The following is a 15,467-nucleotide window of genomic DNA, read 5'->3' on the forward strand; positions in this document are numbered from 1 at the left end:
CTCTATTTTACCGAATAGAATTATTCCTAATCCCATGTCGGGAGGGTACGGTCGGGTAGACAAGAAGAACTACAGAGAAAAGGTCCTCATCTTATTCTCCTGAAATCTTGTAGAAGAAAGGACTTGTACACTATAATGTGCATCATTATCACTAAAACATTTTACATCATGTAAAGGAGCAATCAGCAGATTCAAATCTCAACATGATATACAGCTAATGTACGTGAAGAGTGTAAGGTAAACTAATGAAATCACAAAACCTGCAGCGTTGTCGTCGTCGTTTTTCTTTCGCGCTTTCAAAGCATCGTCCCGCGAATCCCACAGTCCAGCATTTCATGTCTTCCTCCTCTGTTAAAAGAAAGCACAAAGTTCCAATATATATGCAGTTTGCAATCTGAACAACACAGACTAACTCGGTTCGAAAATGGACGCATAGAGCGGAGCGGAAATTCAAGCATATGGTTACACAATCCATCCAACAAAAAGAAAGAATTACAGCATAAGCCTTGAAAAATTATGACTACAGATCAATGCAAGAAGATTATAAGATCCTAAAACATAGATGCAAAAGAGGGCAAACGATACTTATAATTTTTTAATAGAAACCCCTCCTATGGAGGTTTGAACATTGCTTTCCCGGAACAATAAGCTGTCTGGTAAACAAAACTCCCTTTCAATCAAGGATCTTATGCTTTTCCGGTGAACAAGGCTGCATAGCCTATGCTTTGCAAGCCTATCACGATCGACTGTTTCAACCAGATAGTTTATTCATGAGAAAGAGTTCTCACACCCACGAGAAGTCGATCCTTTTGATTAGGAGGTCCAATAAAACTTAAAGGAGGTTCCAAGATTTGAAATATTCAGAATCACCCACACAATGCAAAAAGATAGAAATAGAAAGACATGGAAAAGAAACGAAAAAGGTACGACTTACATCAAAACGCTGTAGTTGTTTTTCCTCGTTATGAACATCTACAAAATTTTGAAAATACGCCGCAGGCACCCTCAAAGTTTGGTGCTTCTTAAACGACTTCAGATGAAACGTTAGCAGCCAAAAGCGTTCCACGAAACCCTTCCTCGGTATGTTGCATGTTCATTTTATGATCAGAAAGTTCATCTGTCCATGACATCAAATACAAGTTTAGGACATAAACAACCACCTTTTTTTAAGATACGAGACCGATTAGCATAAGAAATTATCGAAAACCTATAAGAACGCTAAGATCGCTGTAAGACACGTTGCTGGCGGCTACAAGCATAAATGGCAGTACAAAAAAGTGTATTACTTTGTTAGAAGAGCAGGGATTACAGCCACTCACTGTCTACAGTAAGTCATCTATGCCTCAAAAAAGTTCTAAGGATGCAGAAGATTCCAGTTACATAATTGGGACGACGCTAGACCACGAGACGGTTAAGTTATTGGCGGGTCCTCAGTGAATCTCAAGAATTCAGTGAGCAGGCAAACATACAGAGTTAAGTGTATCTAAAATCACCTATATAAAGAACACTTCAGGGAAATGGTCAAAGCTCAAATCTAGAATGTGAGATCCCACATCGATTGGAGATGGGAACGAAGCATTCTTTATAAGAGAGTGGAAATCTCTCCCTACCAGACGCGTTTTACAAACCTTGAGGGGAAGCCCGGAAGGAAAAGCTCAAAGAGAACAATATCGGCAAGCGGTGGGCTTGGGCTGTTACAAATGGTATCAAAGCCAGACATTGGGTAGTGTGCGAGCAAGGACGCTGGGCTCCGAAGGAAGTGGATTATGAGATCCCACATCGGTTGGAGAGGGAAATAAATCATTCTTTATAAGAGTGTGGAAACCTCTCCCTACCAGACGCATTTTAAAAACCTTGAGGGGAAGCTCGGAAGGGAAAGCTCAAAGAGGACATTATCCACTAGCGGTGGGCTTAGGCTGTTATAAATGGCATCAGAGCCAGACATCGGGCAATGTGCCAGCAAGGACTCTAGGTCCCCAAGAGGGGTGGATTGTGAGATCCCACATCGATTGGAGAGGGGAACGAAGCATTCCTTATAAGGGTGTGGAAACCTCTCCCTACCAGACGCGTTTTAAAAACCTTAAGGGGAAGTTCGAAAGGGAAAGCTCAAAGAATCACCATTACGCTCTTTTCTATATATAGGAAGGCTCGTTTTCTTATCATTTTTCAGTTTATAATCTTCCCTTGTTTCCATGATGAGCTAATACTTGAATTTGTGCAACAATTTGAGCAAGAAAATTGTATTTACCAGCAATATCACGATGTTCGTGAATCTCGGAATCCATTACCCATAGTTTGTCCCCAGGAAATATGTTCTTGTCAGCCATAGTATCAGTTTCCCCATCAATTATCCTATTACCTTTGCGAAGTATCTGGTTTTCCTTCACAACCTGCAAAAACCAGTTTCGACATGAATTCATAACATAAAACATCGATTTCCCTCGTTTTTAGCTCGTACATACTTTATAACATCTTATTTGAAACATCAAAAGTACACCATAGATCTAAAAAACTGCATTAAGAAGTGTACAAAAGGACATCTGGACCAGTATTAGAACGAGCACTCCAAGCTGCGACAAGGTACCTCGTTCGTTACCTCCCCCTAATCAGTTTGTTCCACTTCGAGTTCATTTTCAGAGCCCAAATTTTCCGAAAAGGGAGGGAGAGAGTCTAAGTTTTCCCCACCTAAGTGTTATCATTTATATAAACATGCAAGACAACATGGAACATAAAAGATAGTTTCAGCAAACCAATTCAATTGTCATATGCATTCTGTTCTGAAAAGCTTACCCCAAAACATTCCCATATCATCATTTTTAGCTGGTACACTGAAGTCGAACCAGAAACTTTTAGATTAACGAAATTCCCCGAGTTTGTCTTCCTTGCATGCTTTGAGATTCGACGATCTGGATCAAAAGTGGACTCGGGAGCTTCCAAAACTGATTTGGGCGCTTCCTTCCCACGAGCAAAGTACACGCAAATATCCTCGCCGATATAGTTTAGTTTCTGCATTAGCTCGCAACTTTCTCGTTCTCCTATACATTCTTCACATACCTGTACTCCATAAACAGACCACTTTAGGACCAATGAAGCAAGCAAGAATTTTGGAATGGTTTGGAAGGAAGCTTAGTGCAATGTGGTCTGTGGCTAAAACACTTTTGTGAGAAATTTGGTTAGAGTAATTGAAGAACTTTTGGTGTAACGGTCTAAGCCCACACCGCTAGCAGATATTGTCCTCTTTAGGCTTTCCCTTCCGGGCTTCCCCTCAATGCTTTAAAATGCGTCTTCTAGGGAAAGGTTTCCACACCCTTATAAAGAATGCTTCGTTCTCCTCTCCAACCACCCCTCTTCAGGGCCAGTGCCCTCACTAGTGGGGGTTCCACATCGATTAGAGAGAGAAACGAGTGCTAGTGAGGATGCTGAGCCCCAAAGGGGGGTTGATTGTGAGATCCCACATCGGATGGAGAGGAGAACAAAACATTCTACAAGGGTGTGGAAACCTCTCCGTAGCAGACGTGTTTTAAAGCCTTGAGGGGAAGCCTAAAGAGAACAATATCTGCTAACGGTGAGCTTGGGCCGTTACATTTGGAATGTTTTAAGAAGCCTATACGAATCTTTCTTCTACGTGTTTTCTCTAAAGCTGTAGCAAATGTTTCTTCCGCCTGTTCGATGGAAATAAAAGAGATTTTTCATGAACTTCTTTGGCCCTGGGCTTGGGAGGATATCTTATCATCTCTCCCTTCTATACATTTAATTTAGTTTGATGAAAAACTTATCTTTTTATGAACAAATTTTACAATTAACCCATCAAATGGAAACAGATTTCGGATTCAGAATTACCTCGGGATCAGTCTTAAGTAGAAGTTGTTTGAAGTCGCCATTGCTAACTTCATCATTGGAGTCGAGATGCTCTAAGGACCCGTCCATGTCGTTCCCTACACAACTACTCGACTCAATCACGGCAGAAATGCAGCATGCCTCGCTACCTTCCCACTCTTCACTGAAGCATTTCCAATCGTTCTCTGAAATGATTGTTAAAACATCTGCCTAAAGTTGAGGCACAAAAAAGAAAGACGTAAAAAAATATGAAATGTAAAGGCATAGATTGTTTTTTACTTCATAAGATTTATAATCGCGTGATTGGGCATGAAGGCATAGTAACTTTTAGAAATTGTTTAGGAAAAGTCACAGTTCTGATTACAAAACAAATTGAAGAAACAGCCCAAGCCCACCGCTAGCAGATGTTGTCCGCTTTGGCCCATTACGAATAGCCGTCAGCCTCATGATTTTAAAACACATCTGCTAAGAAGAGGTTTCCACCCCCTTACAAGAAATGCTTCATTCCCCTCTCCAACCGACATGGGATCTCACAATTCATCCCCCCTTGGGGGCTAGTGTCCTCGTTGGCACATCGCCTGGTGTCTGGCTCTAATACCATTTGTAACAGCTCAAGCCCACCGCTAGCAGATATTGTCCGTTTTGGCCTGTTACGTATTGCCGTCAACCTCACAATTTTAAAACATATCTGCTAGGGAGAGGTTTCCACACCCTAATAATGCTTCGTTCCCCTCTCCAACCAATGTGGGATCTCACAATCCACCTCCGTTGGGGGGGGGGGNTGGGGGGGGGGGGCAGTGACCTCGTTGGCACATCGACCGGTGTCTGACTCTGATACCATTTGAGCTCGAGCCCATCGCTAGCAGATATTGTCCGCTTTGGCCTGTTACATATCACCGTCAGCCTCACGGTATTAGAATGCGTCTGCTAGGGAGAGGTTTCCACACCCTTATAAGGAATGCGCCCGGTGTCTAGCTCTAATACCATTTGTAACAGCTCAAGCCCACTGCTAGCAGATATTGTCCGCTGTGGCCCGTTGCGTATCACCGTCAGCCTCACGATTTTAAAACGCGTATGCTAGGAAGAGGTTTCCATATCCTTATAAAGAATGTTTCGTTCCCCTCTCCAACCGAGGTGGGATCTCACATTAAAAATGATAAAATTAAATAAACAAAAACAAAACAAAATGATGTTGCAAAGGAAGAAGAATGATGAATTTAACTAGCAGCATAGAAAAAAACGAGTTCACATTCAAATAAACTCGAGCAGTATACGTACATGGGACTTCTGCTGCACCGTACCACGTTTGTAGATCAGGTCAGGAGGTCTTTCAAGGAGGCGTGAATGCTGCATCCAAATATATGTTCGAGTCAAATTGCTGCAATTACTCGAAAATTAAGAAATGAAAAATCTTATTACCTTTTCACACCTCAAAAAATTGATCACACCATCCAAATTTTCCGGCTTCTCTACAAATGAAGCACTCTTTCCACTTGCATTGATGTAGTTTCTCCATTTTGAAAGCCACAATGTGGGAACCAAATAATACTTGCAATGCAGAGAAAGTGGAATTAACTTTCCAACGGCTAGTTTTTCGTGATTTTGTCGCTGTTTAAGCTTCACTCCTCTGAAGGATAAAACGGGTTAAGTAATTCTTCGAGCGAATCGACCACAAAGTTCACTTGAACATAATGAAATGACCTTATAGAATCTTCCATGACTGCCACTTCAGATAATTCCTCACTGCACAGAGAACATTGTCTTGCATCTGAGGGAAAAGTTGGAACCCCTGTAGGATCATCAGGTTTTACAGTAATAGCATCTTCATGTATGAAAAACCAGAGTTCGGCTGGAATCAGCACTCGTTTAGCTCCAGCAGCTTGCTCGGGCAAAAGTTGTCCATGAGGACACCTTATTGAGGCTGTTGGTTCGGAATCAGCTTCGGAAGGAGCATCGAGAATTTTCCTTTTAGCCCATTGTTGCAACCTACAAGTATGAGAAATAAACATGATTTGACTCAGAGATCATGAGTACTACATAGAAGGTTCTGGCTCAATAGTGTTTCAATTGGTAGTCTACTTCATCCCTTGATTTCTCTACAGGTCGTCGGACGGAGCATGGACATTTCCAAAATGAAAAGGCTCCTTGTTAGGGAGGTTCCGATCGACATACAAGAACAAGAACATTCCGATCAGCATACAAGTTTATTGAAGGTGGGGCATTCCACTCCCTCTTTTGTTTATTTCATCTCTTCGACGAAATAGTTTCGTACTCCAAAGATAGTAATATACATGCTTTAAGATGGAGAGAAGAAACGAGAAACGGTAACGGTTGTGAAAGTAGCTAAATTGCAGGTAAGAAAATGAAATCAGCATATCACAAGGCCACAAGTTTGAACACTCAAGCAAGAAGCAAGACAAATTTCTAATGAACCATCAGCTAAGCAGCATGATAAGAGAATCCAAGAATTTTGAAACAATACCATGTCCTGGAAACAAAATATGTTTCCAAAAGCGCAGCTAACGCAATTTCTTTCATTGATATTCTTCGGTCCCGGTAGCTGTCGGCACAAACTACGTTTCGAGCACCAGAAATAAGGCAATCCATACAGATATCTTCATTGGTCAATTTGGGCCCCCCACCATACTAAATTTTACAAGACAGCAGTCAGCCATATAAAAAAGATATCAAGAACCAACTTAAGCACCAACAATCACACGAGAATGAAACCGTGAGACTAACAAGAGATAAACCGACGCATAGAATTCTTTACGGAGCAACTTAAGCACATACCTTGGAGAATAGCTTGTCCCAAGCCTTGATGGACAATCTCTTTATGCATGTTACCTTTGACATTGGAACTTTTCCATGCAAACACTGAATGGTTGAATTATCAAGAATGCTGCAAACCATAACAAAGTAAGGGGTAACAAATTAAAAGAAGTTAGATACCACTGGAAGTTGTCAAGAAGAAGCACTAGAACATGACCATCCAGCAAGCCAAAAGGACAGAAACTAGAACAATTTCAATGGATCAGTACAAATATTATTTCTGTACTTACGGTGGGGAGACCTTATCAGCCCACTGGCGAAGCCAATTTACGGAAATCCAACAAAAGGGTTCGTCGAGCGAGTGAACAGGGGCTTCAGACAAAATCGATCGGACCTCCTGTCTACGATCATTGATACAACCCAGTTCAGCTTCCTTCTTCGATTCATATTCTTGACAAGCTATAACATGCGATTCATTTACACTACTTATCTCATCACACAAATGTGATGGAAGAGACGAGCCATCCTTGAAACGAACCATGTTACCTTCTACTTCTTTATTGTTAACATTAGAGCTAGTCACTTTGTTTGTGTTCTTTCCCATGCACCTTAAATTATACATCAGCATGTAGGCATCATTAGATGAAAAGATGTCAGTAGGACAACTAATACCAGATTCTGTTGATTGCTGAAGAATCCCGTTCGTTCGATTCCTTTCAGCAGTAACATTTACTTCTTCCTTGGAAACCAACGGAATGGTTAACTCAGTTCGAACAGATTTAGAATTAGCATTTGATGATTTTTCTCCAAATGGATGATGGCCTAATTTGGAAACATGTTCGTCGTCGAATTCCCACCACTGCCCTGTATTTTCATCCTTGATGTGAGCTACGTAATGGCCGCTGTTGACAGCAGTTCCTCTGTGAATCAGAACGGCCGACAAGTGATATATTGAGTCGGACTGAGAAGACTCAGCTAGCCGTTCCCGCATATCTAACACTTCAGGAAAATAAAGTGCAGATGTGATTTTCTTCTTTGTTGTAGTCTGCTGACACAAAACAACAATAACGATCAAACCCGAAGGACAAGTTCGAACCAACATAGCCAAAAGTCAGTGACAGAAAGCTTATATCAATAGTCAATGGTTTTATCAAAAAGCAATAAAGAGATGTTACGATTTTCAGTACCTTTGGAAGAAAAACACATCGCTTAAGCTGAAAGTTTAGAACGGGGGGCAGTGTACGTAGCTTGATACTGCGAGTCGCATTAACTCTTGATTTACATGACTCACAAAAATATTGATTATCACCATGAAGTTCTTCCACACTAAGATAATCGTCTAAACTCTCGTCTAAACTTTTCAAGCCAAGAACATTCAACTCCAATTCATAGAAGTCCTCCATTTTGGAAGAGGCTTCTGAATCCTTTCCGCAGTGTGAGCACCTAAATATGAAGCAAGATATCATTATAAACTTAAACTTGAATCAACTGAAACCTAGATTAAATTGTGCAAAGTAGCTAACAAATCCCGTTCGTTGGATTCGATTCGCATGCATTATTAATTAGTAAAGCTATTGAGGTGTTGTAACTAGACTCTGGTAAAACAAATTCTACTTACGTAGTTACATGAGACACGCTTCCACGGAAAAGATCTTGAACAATAGTCTTTGCTTTAGAAACTTTCGAGTGACTCAAGCAATGCTCGAGCAGAGAAAGAAGCAACGTCAGGAACTCGTGACTATCCTGCTGAACTCCATTATCCAACTCCAGTGTTTTTATGAAAGGGAATGAATCCACATAAGCCATCTTACTCGCGTGCAGGAGAGCAAAGAGCCGTACAAGCTGATCTAGAACTGGATTTTGTTTCAATACATCCGATTCAATCGAAAATATGCCTTCCCTGAAGCACTTGTTCATGTAGAGACACTGAAGGATACTATTAGCATAGCACGTTGCACCTAGATTCGTAAGACCAGCAGGAAAGTCGAGAGAAGTACGTTGATCCTTAGAAGGATCTGAACCAAGAGCTTGCACAATTTCTGACATCTTCTGCCATAGGCCAACCTTCCTGCTACCAGTAGGAGGTGGAATCAGCCCACAGAAACAATTCGGGTTATCCTTAGTATTCAACCGACATCCTTGACAACTCGGCTTCCAGATCATATAGAGCTGATTGATGTCATCGTCGGTTACTGCCCCAGATGAGTGAATTCTTCTGTAAATGATTAAACTCAATTCAAAACTCCTTAATACAGGTTCAAATCTGTGCAACATATGGAAATCAAAATCACTATTACCTCAATATGTCGGAACTGTTATCGACATTGTCTTCTTGTTTATGCCTTTTGTTCTTACTACGGGTAGTTGGTCGGCTCATAGCGAGGACAAACTAATACTGATTACAGAAATAAACCCAGAACACCATCTCAACTCAATGTAGTATTCATAACATATCACATTCAAGACAACAAAAAGGGGTACCAAATATCCAACGTTCCAATGCTTGAAAGCTTATATAACCAATAATCATCTGTGTCAGATTAAAAATTGCACTTGGAAATATATGATCATTCACGAAGTTTGCAAAAACTTCAGCAACCAAAGCCAAGACTCTGCTAGAGTAAAGCACCCGCATGAACAAACCAAACCTACATCGAAATAGAGCCATTGGCACAAGCAAATTTCCCTCGAAAAGTACAGAGAAAGACAAGTTCCATTGGCACAAAAACAAGAACGCCCACAACATTCTGTACTTCAAATTTAAGGGAAAAGAAACATAAAACAATCAAATGGCAATGAAATGGAGTAAAATACGAATTGGGATTATTGCGCGCGAAGAAGAACAAAATAAAAACAAACCCAGAAAAGAAAATCCAGTTCCATTAAAAGGATAGCGATGATCTTAAGCAAAAAATTGAGAGGTTTACCAGGAAGTGGAGAAGCTTGGTGTGAGCTGAAGGTAGAAGAAGATCATCGAAGGAAGAAGGGCATGAAATTAGGTGAAAAAACAAAAGCTATGTCCCGGTGATTGGAGTTTGTAAGGCAGCAATTGTTTGGATTAATTTGAGAAGAAATTATGTTGTGGCATTGTTTACTGTGATGAATTATGAAAAAATAGTGACGAAAAAGGGAAAAGAGAGGTTGCAGGGTCTGTGAAGGGTGGGGGTCAGACCGGTCAGAGGAACAGAACGGACTTCAGGAGAGAGAGAGAGAGAGAGAGAGAGAGGACGGCGTTTGAGAGGGACAACTGTACATTTCTTTTCCAATTTTCCCATTTCTTTTAAAAAATTGGATTTTGAGGCTTCTACAAATGGGTCGGGTCGGGTCATTGCGGTTTTCACCGTCTTAATTTCATTTTTTTTTTCTTTTATTTTTCTTATACGTCATATTTTGGAATTTTCAAAAATAAATGAAGTTTATCCAATCGAAGTATGATGTCATAATTAGATTTAAAATTTAATTAAATGAATAATATATTTGTGAATGGTACATTTTTACTTTTAATTAGATTTAAATTAGCAATGATTTAAGAGAGATTAAATTATTGGGGTTAGTTGTATTTTTTACGATAAGAAATTGTATTTCATGTGATGTTAAGAAACTCGATAAGAGAAGTAATTTAGAAATTGTATTTCATGTGATGTTAAGAAACTCGATAAGAGAAGTAATTTCTCTAAACGTAATATAGACAATAATAGTAGAGGATGCTCCCCCCGATGTGCCAATATAGCTCGTGAGAGAATTAGCATCTCCCGACCTTTTGATCTCTCATAAATACGATGTTAAAAAATAGCTAACTTCTCCTAACGCCGAACTAGTTTGAACGGTATTAATATACTCTCGTTTCTATCACAATAGTTATAAACAACTTCATATCGTACCTTTCAAATGATTTATTAAAAGTCATTTTTCACTGTTAGATTTTACACTTGTAAACGTAATTTTGATCAAAGTTACTTCAAACCTATCAAACATGTTGAAACAGAACAGTAAGAGGGAAAAGGGAGATCGCACAGCCTCACAGTTCATACAAAGAATGACATTTGAAAAGACACGTTTTACCCTGAGGAATCCTTGGCAGTATACCCATTGCTACTGAAAACCGTCCTCCAAACTTTAGGGAGAACAACACGAGTCATTGGCCCGATAGCCCCGGCGCAATATCCCCCTCATTGCCCCGACTTGCACGACATTTCATCGTCATCTCCTGTACATGTCCTCTGAAGACGAAACTTACTCCCTACAGACGCCCTCTGAACCATCCAAGTACCAAACGAACTCGAACATATGCATTGAATGTCTTCTTTTCTAGATTCCTTAAGTTTGGGGTGAGCTGAACGTCAGAACGCGATTAGAAGGTAGGCTGGACAGAGGAAAAGAACAAGTCGACTCCATTATCGAGGGTCGAACGAACTGTCTATTTCACCAACACCACCATTACTTCATTAACTTGACTCACCAGTTCATCTCTAAAGTAATTGGCATCAACACTGTTACTCAAACCACGACTTTCTCTGTAGCATCGCCAGTGTTCCAGGCTTTGACAACATGCACCAAGGGCACTGTAAAGTGTACTGCTAGATGGTCCCCTTAAGAGCAATGGCAGTGTAAGCGATAATGTACTGTATAATGAATACTTCATCTCATTCAAGCCTCGAGATCAATGCAAGAAAACATAGTTTGTTGGCTATTCACCTGCATCGTTCGCTGCTAACTCGACTGACAAAAGATCCCGAGCGTCAAGGTGCTCAGCAGTTTGATAAGGTGAGGATCTAACCATGAAATAAGGAGTAGCTCCACCACTTTGCATTGTATAAATGAAAGTTACTGCATTCAATTACGGGTCACGTTATGGCGTGCCTCAAACTCCTCAATCACAATCCCGGCAGCATACTCATTATAGAGCCCGACCTTCACAATTAAGCCAGGCATACACTTGTGCCACAGTTTCGAGTCTTATCCCATCAATGATGTTTCCTACAATAGGAGCCAAACAGCTTATAATTCATCTCCGAAACACTTTCAAAATCTGCTCCTCGATTAGATGCTTACTGCTCAGGGTGTTGGATTTCTTGCACCATCTGTGCTTAACACAGCAGTGAAGACAGTGAAAACAGTGATATTACTGCTCAGGGTGAGAGCCCTGGCTTCAATCATATTAACGCTTTGATATCCTGCTGTGCTTTCCATGAATCTTGGAATCATGACAATGTTATGCACATTGAGAAGACAACAGACTCCAAAATAGTGTACAAAGCATAGCATAGACGCATACCTCGAGGAGGAGCACATCTGAAATGTCCACAAACAGAAGGCCGAATCGTTACTTGGTCAGTAAATAAGAACTAACGTCGATCTCCTATTATTCCGAGCCAAAATGGCAATAGTAGTGCTGTAATCTTGAATAATTTTGTGTTAAACAGCTCCTCAAGCCATCACTGTCATCCACCTTTGATAAAACTTAAATGCCATGTCAGGCTCTCCTATTCTACGGTACTTTTCAAAAATAACTTTAAATGGAACAATATCCATTGGCAAACCAGATTCATGCAACTTCATAAATAGATCTTCTGCCTCCTTCATTTCACCACACATACAGTGACCTCTTATTAGTTCGGTGTACGTTATCTTATCTGGTTCGTATCCCTTTCGCAGCATTTCATCATATAATTGAAGTGCAAAATGAATTTGTCCACACTTATAAGCACCACTTATCAACAAATTATAAGTAACAACGTCTGGAAAAAGACCCAACAAAACCATATCCTTTTTCAGAGAATAAGCATTAAATATGTTACCTCCTTTAATTTGTGCGTGAATCAACGCATTGAACGTAAATACATTTGGTAGCACACCAGTGGCCAACATCTGATCCCTGATGGAGATCGCGTTGCTTAAATCTCCATACCTTCCATAACAATCAATTATCAGGTTCCAGATATGAGGCTCAGGAACCATTGATCTTTCTAACATGGAATGAAGAAACTCATTAGCTTTGATAACATCTCCACTAATGCATAGACCTTGAATAATCATTTTGTATGAAATTTGATCTGGAGAAACACCCATTCTTGACATGACATCATGGATATAGTACGCCTCGCCAAATTGGCCCTCTTTACAAAGATCACTGATTAGAGTGTTGTATGTAAAAATATCAGGAAGAAAACCCCTCTTAAGCATATCAACAATATAGCCGAGTGCAATTTTCTTGTCTCGATTCAAACAAAGCCCGTGAATAAGAACATTATATGCAACAGCATCGACCTTTGTCTTCTTTTCAACCATCTCATCCCATAAAGCAATAGCCTGCATCATATCTCCACTTTTAAAACAACCATCCATCAGTATAGTTGACGTGATTGCATCGTCCGATGTCTTAATATCATCTAGGATATCTTCAAGAAACTTCCAAGCATCGTCCAAGAGACCTCTCTTGCACAATGCATGTAAAAGTATGTTATAAGTGATTCTACTTGGCCTAATACCACCATTAGCCATCGTATAAAATAGGTCGAGAGCTTTATCCATATTCCTACAAAGGCAGAAACCCTTAATAATAATGTTGTATGTGGCACAATTGGGAGAAGGACCCATTTCTAACATTTCCCTAAAAAGAGACTCTGCGATCTCCATATCACAGTTTATGCACAGTCCATTCAGAAGATAATTGTGTGCAAGTAAATCAACAACAAAACCTTCTCTTATCAACTTTCTGCGAAGCAAAAGAGCTGCTCCTAACTTTCCTTTCAAACACAAATCCCTAACCATGAATGTGTAGTCAGGCTGAACGGCATCCACAATGCATTTCTGAAGACCCGACTTCGCTAAAGATATGCTTTCCCTGCATAATTTGAGGCATTCAACAGATTTTTACAAGATGGTACTTTGTAATCATTGAAGGCATAGAAAATCATTACAATTTGTCTGATATCACAAGACAATTGGAAAACTAATATATTCCATCAGTAGTCAACTTTTCTATTTTCTTATCCTCATTACAACAAGAAATAATAGTACATCAATAATTATATGTCATTGAACTAAAATACCGATTAAGAATACTCAACTCTAAATAAAGAAGCAATTAGCAGCAAAAAACTAATCCAGCTTAATTTGACTTTATATAAAGATGGATGTGAAATGACTCATTCCCCAGAAACTTAAATCAACTGACAATTGTTGTGTACTAATGAAGAAACACGGAGATTAAACGCGGAGGAACCCCAGTTCTTAGAATTCTCAGAATCGAAGCTTTCCCTTGGTTCCCACAAATTCCCTAAAACGTTATTGAGGTGAGGCCCCACTGACATACTCTTATCTTTCCTGGGAGTTCTCTTCAGCTAAACCTTCAATCCACGGTCACTGATTATAGCTTGAGTGCAATGTTGACTTGCAACAACTCGCATACTAAGGATAGTTCTATGCTCACTTAAGCACCTTCATTCGCCAAGAAGACAGTGGTTTGAGCCCAGAAAATGTGAACTAGAGCATCTACTACTCATTTAATATAGAATTTCCCCAACCAGCTACTTCAGGATGCATAGGCTCGTAGAAAGAATTGTGGTCGGTGCAAATAATTTGTGGTTGTCACGATATTTAAAGGACATAATCACTCCATACATTAAATAAGTAACAGCCCAAGTCCATCGCTAGCAAATATTGTCCTATTTGGGCTTTCCCTTTCGGGCTTCCCCTTAGGAATTTTAAAACTCGTCTACTAGGGAGAGATTTCCACACCCTTATAAAGAATGGTTGTTCTCCTTTTCAACTGATGTGGGATCTCACATATATGGTATTGTTCCTCAAATAGGCAGGATGGCTTTCATCTATCCATGCTCGCATTGAAGAATAGATGTTCGTGTTCTGAGATTCCGAACTACCATACCCAATGAAAAAAAAAAAATCTGATTAAATCATTAAAAAAGAAAAGCAAAAACCACCTCATAGCTTTCAAACGATCCAAACTACCCTTGAGCAGAGCGTCCAACACGTTGAAAACAGCCTGCGGATTTCCTTCGCCCTCAAAATTGTGCTTTTCTGAAAAGCAATCCGAGGATCTCAACTCGCAATTTTCATCGACGGTTGCCATCAAACTTTTAATGGCAGAGGGGAATGAATCCTCATCCTCGTTAGACCTATGAATGTAATGTCCAGAATAAGAAAGCGTAAAGAAGTTCACTGATTCAAAAACAGATCAAGCATTAAAGAAACAAGATGGTGTATTTGCACGAAGAAGATGCTCTCCATTTCTTAACATTAACAAACAAAAGGTCGATTAATTACTGTAAAGTCAATGAAGTTTCACACTCCTTTCAGCCAAGGCAAACCAAAGACTCGAAGTGTGTAATCATTTATACCTAGCCGCCTCCTCAATGTTAGGTCGGCCATACAAGATGGCGAACATCCGAGAAAAATCGCGTTTGAGGGAGTTAAGGGCTCCGTTCAAAAATCCAAGCACAATAATGTGGGACGGTGGCGACTCAATTGCTAACTGAGAACAACCAAAAATAACAAGTAAACACCATATAGGAAAATCTATGAACAGAGAAATGTGTGATAAAGGAAATGTAGAGAATAACTCACCGCCGTAAACGCCATCGAGATTGCCAAATCTTCTGCTCTTGATTTCACTTTGTCGTCCGAAAGCAACGAAGAAAATACGTGATACAGAAAGCCGAAGTTTCGACGATGCCAGTTGAGTCCAACGGCTGAGGCGAGGTTTCTGTAGCCGGCTGTGCTCCGCCGTCGCCCTCGTCGTCGTTCTAAGCAGACTGCAGTCCCATCCTTCCTTCCTTCGATTTGCTTTCAATTTTACATTTTCGGAAATTTCGCATTTTGCTATTGGGCCGGGCCCA

At 40.2% G+C, this 15,467-nt stretch overlaps 2 protein-coding genes across 7 annotated transcripts; both read right to left on the reverse strand.

Moving 5' to 3' along the window:
• Positions 1 to 70: 70 nt before the first annotated feature.
• LOC111454243 (ubiquitin carboxyl-terminal hydrolase 26-like) lies at positions 71 to 9,843 on the reverse strand. 3 transcript variants are annotated; one of them, XM_023095650.1, is made up of 15 exons: positions 9,537 to 9,843; positions 8,907 to 9,004; positions 8,228 to 8,824; positions 7,797 to 8,052; positions 6,900 to 7,654; positions 6,631 to 6,739; positions 6,320 to 6,483; positions 5,539 to 5,823; positions 5,257 to 5,464; positions 5,116 to 5,184; positions 3,841 to 4,047; positions 2,791 to 3,054; positions 2,249 to 2,390; positions 935 to 1,117; positions 71 to 348 (listed from the first exon to the last, which is right to left on the reverse strand). In XM_023095650.1, exons 2-14 carry the CDS (start codon positions 8,984 to 8,986, stop codon positions 1,023 to 1,025), a joined length of 3,231 nt encoding a protein of 1,076 aa, XP_022951418.1. In that variant the 5' UTR covers positions 8,987 to 9,004; positions 9,537 to 9,843; the 3' UTR covers positions 71 to 348; positions 935 to 1,022. The 3 variants fall into 3 exon arrangements, with proteins under 3 accessions (XP_022951418.1, XP_022951419.1, XP_022951420.1); XM_023095651.1 differs by lacking the exon at positions 71 to 348 and adding an exon at positions 541 to 746; XM_023095652.1 differs by lacking the exons at positions 71 to 348; positions 935 to 1,117; positions 2,249 to 2,390; positions 2,791 to 3,054 and having other exon boundaries at positions 3,844 to 4,022.
• A 643-nt stretch (positions 9,844 to 10,486) lies between these two features.
• LOC111454549 (pentatricopeptide repeat-containing protein At5g24830-like) lies at positions 10,487 to 15,394 on the reverse strand. 4 transcript variants are annotated; one of them, XR_002712448.1, is made up of 5 exons: positions 15,196 to 15,394; positions 14,970 to 15,103; positions 14,553 to 14,747; positions 11,885 to 13,453; positions 10,487 to 11,803 (listed from the first exon to the last, which is right to left on the reverse strand). XR_002712448.1 is itself a non-coding variant. In XM_023096047.1 (4 exons), the coding sequence occupies exons 1-4, from the start codon at positions 15,208 to 15,210 to the stop codon at positions 12,037 to 12,039; spliced, it is 1,761 nt and encodes a 586-aa protein (XP_022951815.1). In that variant the 5' UTR covers positions 15,211 to 15,394; the 3' UTR covers positions 10,487 to 12,036. The 4 variants fall into 4 exon arrangements, 2 of the variants coding, with proteins under 2 accessions (XP_022951815.1, XP_022951816.1); XR_002712449.1 differs by having other exon boundaries at positions 10,487 to 11,231; positions 11,305 to 13,453; XM_023096047.1 differs by having other exon boundaries at positions 10,487 to 13,453.
• Positions 15,395 to 15,467: the final 73 nt, after the last annotated feature.

The sequence above is a fragment of the Cucurbita moschata genome, unplaced genomic scaffold, assembly GCF_002738365.1.
Source record: "Cucurbita moschata cultivar Rifu unplaced genomic scaffold, Cmos_1.0 Cmo_Scf00016, whole genome shotgun sequence".
In the NCBI taxonomy this organism is placed as follows: Eukaryota; Viridiplantae; Streptophyta; class Magnoliopsida; order Cucurbitales; family Cucurbitaceae; genus Cucurbita; species Cucurbita moschata.